Genomic DNA, 7,566 nt, shown 5'->3' with positions numbered 1-7,566 from the left:
CTCCTGCTTTCTGTGCTCTATGCTGTACCTGGGTCACGCTGGTGGCTCTGTTCCTCTGATAAGACTTCATAAACAACTATCTGGAAGCACGGAAACTCCAGGAAAAGTCTCAGTTTATCTTTGAAACTCCTTGCAAGGCCTTTTAGAAAATTCTCTCCCATCAGGAGGGACTAGATTTATGGCATGGTAAAGTGTCAGTTGCCAAAGCGAGAGAAACTTTTCAGTTAATAATAATAATAATGATAATGATGATAATAATAATAATAATAATAATTAGTATTTGGTTCGTTGTTTTGCCCCATTGGATATTTGGTATTTCTCCTGAAGCACACAGTAAGGATTTAGGCATTTTGTTTTCCCAGTCTGTTCGATCTGGGAAGGAATTCTGCCTTGTGAGGGTGGTGAGGTTGTCAATTCCCTATTCCTGGAAGTATCCCAGGCCAGGCTGGACAGGGCTTGGAGCAACCTGGGATTGGGGAAGGTGTCCCTGCCCATGGCAGGGATGGGCTGGATGAGCTTTGATGTCCCTTCCAACCCAACCCATTCCACGATTTTTGTCCTTTAAGGCCAGAATCACGATGGAATCCCCTTCAGCTGAAGCGTGGCTGTTCTCCTGTTTTGGGAATCTCTCCCAACCCAGCAGGTTGCTGGTTTTCCCCCCCCAATTTTGCTGTTTTCCCTGCAGGTCCATCGCTCCAACAAGCCCATCATCTGCAAGGGCTGCAGGAGAACCTTCACCAACAGCCTGTCCCAGGGGCTGCGGCGCTTCGGGCTCTGCGACAGCTGCACCTGTGTCACCACCACCCACGAGGACTCCATGCCCATCAACCTCAGCCTCATGGAAACAGCCTCAGAAGGCCAGGAAAAAGGGGATGCTGACAACGATTGGCCCATCTACGTGGAGTCTGGTGAGGAAAATGAGGCAGCTGATGATGATGATGGCGATGACAAGCAGGAAATCCACCGGAGTTTGTCAGACAGAGAAACTCTGATGTAGCAGTGAGAGGAGAGGGGGAGCACTGAGAGGTTCCCCAGCAGTGTCTGGGACAGAGAACTGCACATCTGCCCACTCACAGTGACACTGTGCTGGTTTTTATTGTTCTGGTTTTTAATTCAACAGCGGGGAGAATTGGAATTTTTAAGATTTTTTTAAGTTTTCAGTGCTGTGCACCAGAAATCTGTGAGGAATCTTCTGCCTGGGGCTCACAGAGGTTGGACTCGAGCAGTTTCTCTGCCCCCTGGTTTTGGTTTTGCAGGTGGAACACCTCGGGGTTGTTTTAGGGACAGGTTTCTTCATATGATGAGTTGTGGTCCTTAATCCCTGATCTGAAAGGGGCACCACCTTTTCTCTGAAGATGATACAAAATGTGGTTTACATCTCTTACCTTGGGACTTCTCCGAGCTAATCTGTGATCCTTCTGCTTTAGGACAGTGTTACCTAAATTATGAACCTTAAGTGTTTGCTGAGACTGGGTTTGACCTGGAAACCAGGGCAGAAAAACCAGGATAACAAAAACAAAACAAGAATATGCTGCTGCTGAAAGGATAAGCAGGAAGAATAAACACATCTCACATGTCCTTAATTGCAGGAATTTAGAGATCAAGCTTCTCTTTGTGAATTTTTACTGCATCTTCCTCTCCTAAGAGCTCAGGCTGCAGATCTTCAGCCCTGTCTTTAATGTCACTCAGATATCAGTAGGCTTGGCTTAAATATCAAGCACAAATAATGGTGTCTTAGTGGCCTGGACTAAGAGAAAAGCCCAAATTCTTTTCAGCTTTTTACAGTAGGAGTTAAAAGCTGTCAGGCAGGTTCCTTGGGAATTCTGACTCTGGCAGATTGAATAACCAGATCCACACCTGGTGTAGCTGAGGAGCAGTGAAATATCTGAGCAATGCTGTCAAAGAGCTCTGAATGCCCTTTTGGAATCCTTTTCTTTCTCTTTTACAGTAATTTCTTTTAGAATTCGGGGATCCTCTCATGGTTTATGTTTTGCGATTTTATCCAGAATTTATTTATTTTTTCTAAAATACTCCACTGTGAGCCTCCTGTTTCTTTGCTGGGGCAGCTAAAGGTTTTCAAAGGAGGTGAGATTTTGTCACCTTTCCAGCAGCAAGTTGATAAGAGCTATCAAAACTCAGGCTGGGAAGCTTTAGGAGAAAACCCACCACCAAGAGAAAGCCTGTTTGCTTAGGGGTGACCTCCTGTTCCCTGACAAAGGGACAAAACTGAAATATACTGTGAAATCAGACTGTTAATGCTTCTTCCCTCTGCTGTTCCCAAGTGTTTCACGAAAAGGCAAATTTGATGAGCCTTTTTGCCTGGAGCAAGTGCTGGATCAGAATTCTGTAGACAGATTTGGCTGACAAAGAGGGAGCAGTTCCTCCCACTTGAGGCGGTGTTTCTTGAGGGTTTTGGTGTAAAGATTTTACACTTGGCAAACCTAAAAAACCCAAGAGCTCTCTGATTTAACCAGGGTTTTTTTTCTGCATACCTCGTGCTTTTGTTTCATATGCTGGAAAAGAGCAACTCAGCTTCTCCCTCTCCTTCATCCAGCAGTGAAACAGTCCCACTGTGATGTCAGATTTATTTGCCAGAGCTGATTCTGCTCTCACAAGTGCAGCCAAGGGTTCATTGCCACACCAGGTAGGATGAGGAAAGAAGAAACAAGGTTCTTCTTAAAGAATTCACTTTACTGGTGGCTGCTGAAGAGAGCAAAAGGTAAAGAGACTTCTTTTGAAGTGGTCTGGTCCAAGTTCGTGATGAATGTCACCATGGAATGTGCTGGTTTTATTTTCTATCCCTTCGTTTGGGTGAGTTTCAGTCATCCCTGTTCCAGGTCGTCTGTAAATCTGAGTTTGTAGTAGCTGAGACAAGACCTTTACAGAATTCCCTGCTCTAGAGCTCCTGTTTTAGTCCATCTGAGTTAAGGGACATTGGAGGGACAACTCAGGTGGGTGCCACATTTGGAGCTGAGCTCCTCTGAAAATCCTGCTCTGGTTTTGGCTCCTCGGTGCTCTTGAAAACCTGAGCTAAATGTGGGGCTTGTAAATTTTGCTGGAACATTTGGAAATGCCTCTTCCAGCCTCCCAGGGCTTGTCTTTTGGACTGCTGGATTTTTGGTGAGTCCATCCAACACCAAAGGGTGATAAAGGAGATGAAGGAGGGACTTTCTGCCTTGAGAGCACCTGGGAATGAGCCACAGATCACCCGTGTTTGTTGGGAGACTTGCTTGCTGATGGAAGCGGGGCAGGAATGTAAATAGGGATCCAAAATTATATTTAATGACCAGGCCTCCCCAGTTCTGGTCAAGGAAGATTCCACCTCATTGTAAATATTGGTAGAAGCCACTAGACCTGGAATATCAGCTGAGCCTGGTCCTGGCTCGTGCTCCACAAGGTTGGGAAGCTCCTGGCATGGCCGAGCTCTGCTGACTCTGAGCCTGTGGAGACACTGGGAGCAGGGAAACCCTCGGGAAGTCTGGGTGGTGCAAGAGCTGCAGGAATGGCTGCAGAGACCTTTTCCTTCACCCTGCTCTCTTTGGTCTTAGAGATTGTTTCTTGTGTGTCTTGTGCCTAGAGAATGGAGCTGTCAGGGGTGTGGGGTGGGCGGGGGGCAGCTTTTCCCCAGGGAAAGGCACCACCAAACTCGGGGTTTCCTGTTGAATTGTCATTTTTTTGTGCTGCTTTGTTTTCCGTGGAGTCCTTTCGGCCTTTGGATGTAGAAGAGGGTGTAGTTCATGTAAATCCCTTTGCTTGTGCTTCCCACTTCGTTTTCTGGATGTTTTTTCCCCTGAAATCTTCCATTTGTAGACCCAGCCTCTACAAGCTTTGAGAAAATGATGTTGGCTGTTTGAAAAGCTTCCTCTGGTGCTTGCTGGAGAATCAAAAAATGTCGTTTTTAGGGGAGTTATTTCTAATAGAATCTCGTTCTCAAAGGTTTTTAAAGGCCGTGCAGGTGACATATCTTGAAGTCTTAGCTCGTCGTACTTGACTTTGTTTAGGAATACACATTTTAATGTATTTTTGCACAGAAATGCACTGTATTTCACTGAAGGAATACATGCTGCACTGGTATTTGTAGTGCATTTCACCTCTTGGTGCAAAGCCCTTGTAAATCTTCCAACTGTGCTCGTTTAATTTCCTGCTGTTTTGTAAGACAGTTTCATAACCGAAGTCCTTTAGTCCAGTAACGATGACAAATTCTTATAAACTGAACCTTATTTGTAGAAGTGACTGAAATATATTTGTGGATCTTGGAGCATTCTGGAGTTTTTTGATTGTCTAGAAAATAAAACTCTCTGAGAGGGTTGCTTGGATTTTTTTTTACCGTTCAAATGTTGACTGAGTAAACCTGAGAGTGCCTAGTTTCAATTTCTTGCATTAAAATTAAATAATTAATATTCCCATTTCATGAATCCAACTGAAAAATGAATAGATCTATTTCTGGGGACAGTTAGTTTGCAAGAAAAATCAGAAAGAACTAAAAGGGTCCTATTCACTTCAACCCCAGCCAAGGGAAATTTTTAGAAAATCTTTTATTTTATTAACACTGATTTGGTTTTCTTAACAGTCTTTGTAGTTTTATGTTAACTTTTTAAACTCCTTTTAAAACTTTTTGTTTCTGGGAGGCAAACCCCGATCCCAGCTAGGAGGAAATGCACATGGGGACGGGGAGAACAGCATCCCAAATATTCTTTCCAGATAATTTTGAATTATATCGACTATTTCACAAACGATCTCGCGGCAAATTCACAATTTTTCCTTTTTTTTTTATTTTTTTTCCCCCCATGAAAGATGTGAGGCGCTGAAGAACTCAAGAGGGGGTGAGGGTGGTTGTCTCCACCCTTGGTGAAAAGCATTTTTTGTGAGGCGAGGAGGGAGGGAAGCAGGAGAGCGGGGCAGCCAAGGGCCATCAGAGGGTGTCAAAGAACTCCCTAATGATTTGGGGAGGAGAATCGTTTGGATGCAGCCCTAAATCACCAACGCGAGCTGTATGCAAATAAGGGACATTTGGGTGTTCCAAGTGATGATAAAGAATTTAACGAAGGGTTTTAATTGTCCTGCTGGAACAGGATGAGGGGTCTGGGCTCCCGCGTAGATGAAGTTCCTGACAAATCCTGCTGAGATGCGCGAGCAGCTCCTGGAAACGCTGCCACCAAATTTCCTTCTTTTCCTAAATTGTACCTTGCTGCCAGAGGGAAGATTCCTCCCTGGGCTTTAGGACAGGGCATTGGGATTTCCCGTTCATTTTGAAGAAGGAAGCGATGTCCCGGGGACCCCGAGGCTGCGGGGATTTGTACCTGGAGGTTGGGATTTGTGCTTGAAGAGAAGGTGCAGCTCCGACCCGATTCAACTGCCCTGGTTTGGTCCTTGGGAAAGCTGAGGACACAAACGATGATGCAAATGAAGTCAACCCAAATCCGGGCTGGCAGTGATCACATGCAAATTGTAGTCTCAGTCTTAATTAATTCCTAGGCTTTGAACTCTTCCTTAAGTTGTTCTGGCACAGGTTCTTGAGTTTTTCCTCGGTAAAAAATATCCCTGGATATTTAAAGTTGGAAAGTGCACCATCACTGAGGGCTGTGATTCTTGAGGAGCATTTCTTTTAACTGGCATTACTGTTAATTAAACTATTATTATATAAGACACGATACCTTTATATATTATTACCGTTAATCACGTTTGATTACCAAACCCAAGGAGAAATGTACGTCAATTTTTGTATCAGCAAGAAAAATGGAATTTTTTTAGAGTAATTGGTAAATTCTTCTCTGAAGAGCAGACTCTCAGCCTTGCTCTGCAACCCTCTTGCTGTGAGGAGCACCTCCTTCACCTCCTTCACCCAGCTGCCAAGCACATTCCCCCTGGATGAACTCTCCAAACAGCATCTCAACTTCAAGTGGGACTTTCTCAGCTGGAATCAAGGGCTCTAAAATTTAGAAACACGAACCAGAAAACCTCACTGAATGTCTGGGATTGTTTGGGATGCATTGTTGTGCACAACAGGGTGAAATCAGCCCCACGTATGAGAAAACCAAAGTTTGTTCCGTGGCTGTTCGTGGATCCACAGCACAGAGCAGTGAGCAGGAAGTGCTCTGAGGAAAGCACTCGTAGCATCTTTAAAAATTCTAATTAAGCTACTCTAGATATCACTGAACATTTTCCTCATATTTTTTAAATTCTATTGCCTGTTCCTGGCAGATGGAGAACCCTCGAGCTCCCGTTGACATCGACACAAACCCCCACTGACAGACGAGTGAAAGCACCACCCAGGCAGGTCAAACAGAACAAATACCTACAGGTAACACTTTTCCAAGGGAAGCTTTCAGCCGATGAAATAAATCGGGCATAAATGTGGAATAAAAATATGTAGAGCAACCTGGTCTAGTGGAAAGTGTCCCTGCCCATGGTCTTTAAGGACCTTTCCAACCCCAACCATCCTGGGATTCTGTGATTCCATGTTAAATAGAAAGAGGTGTGACTTAGCTGGCTTGAAATAAACTTTAAAGGCGTGAATTCAAGAGGTATTAAAACCTGACACTACAAATAGATGTTCTGGTTTATATTAAACTGATTGTTTAGTCGGCTGTCTTCTTTATTTCTCAGTGGTGAGAGCTACGAGAAGCTGGTGTGGATTCCAGTTGTTTCATGTTCACGAATGATTAATTTAGAGCAGAATCTTACAGAAGCAAAATGGCTTTCATGAAGATTTTAAGAGCATGGCCTGAGTTTGAAAGGAGAATCTACAAAACTAAGAAAGTTTATAAAAAAAGGGGAAATAAGCTGGAAAAAATATTGTTACATATATAAAACCCATATACATATATATACAAAATATGAATGGATAAAAATTGGAGATGAATAAATGTATATTAATTAGTGGGAGAATGCTTCTAATGATCAAAGGAAAGAGTCTTTGGATTGTTATCTTCTAGATAAAGAGTCTTTAGTCAATTTTGCTACACTGGGGAAAGAGAGATGAATTGTTTCAAGGTGGAAAGTCTGAAGTTAGGGAACGGAAGGCTAAAAATGCCACAAAGGACTCGGTTAAGGAAGAATGGTTTCCATGGGAAAATAAATATTTATGAAAAATAACTGGGGCGTCAAAATCACAGAAAAGACCCTGGTGGTAAGAAGAGGAAGGAGAAAGACACTCAACTTCGAGGGAGAGAAGGTGAGAGGTCCAGGTTTCGCTTTCAGACATGCTTTCTTCAGAAGATAACAGATACCAACAGAGAAAAGAAGATGTCACATCTCCTTTGGAGGATGCTGCGAGAGAAAGGAGAAGGATTTGGGTCATCGAGGCCCGCGCTATAGATAAAGGTGTGAAAAGGAGGCATCTAGGGCATCCCATCCCCTCCGGGGCAGCATGTGGGTGTGGGAAGCGGCGAGCGGCGGCGGCCGCGGGGCGCTCGGGCCGAGGCAGGCGCTGGGCTGCGGCTGCAATCGGTGCGTTGCCCCTTTAATTGTGTCCCCAGCCCTCGGGCGTCTCTGTCCAACGCCCACGTCAGCAAATACCTTTTGTTTCTCTCCCGTTCGGGCTCGCAGGGCTCGGGGCTGCGGGAG

The 7,566-nt window shown here is 44.5% G+C and overlaps 2 protein-coding genes across 2 annotated transcripts in view; both read left to right on the top strand.

The window, feature by feature from the left end:
* Positions 1-4,316, top strand: part of ZBTB8B (zinc finger and BTB domain containing 8B) — an 8,882-nt gene extending 4,566 nt beyond the window's left edge. The window contains 1 exon segment of the mRNA XM_008635187.2: positions 686-4,316. Coding sequence (XP_008633409.2) covers positions 686-997 — 312 coding nt within the window. The 3' untranslated portion in view covers positions 998-4,316.
* A 2,551-nt stretch (positions 4,317-6,867) lies between these two features.
* LOC103616851 (zinc finger and BTB domain-containing protein 8A) overlaps positions 6,868-7,566 on the top strand; it is a 7,113-nt gene continuing 6,414 nt past the window's right edge. Inside the window, exon 1 of the mRNA XM_017736176.1 lies at positions 6,868-7,323. The gene's annotated coding sequence lies outside the window, so the exon portion shown is untranslated. The remainder of the gene's footprint in view (positions 7,324-7,566) is intronic.

This window comes from Corvus brachyrhynchos, unplaced genomic scaffold (genome assembly GCF_000691975.1).
Source record: "Corvus brachyrhynchos isolate BGI_N302 unplaced genomic scaffold, ASM69197v1 scaffold65, whole genome shotgun sequence".
NCBI classification, from domain to species: Eukaryota; Metazoa; Chordata; class Aves; order Passeriformes; family Corvidae; genus Corvus; species Corvus brachyrhynchos.
Note: the sequence above shows the minus strand (reverse complement) of the source record. Positions and strands in the feature narration are given on the sequence as shown.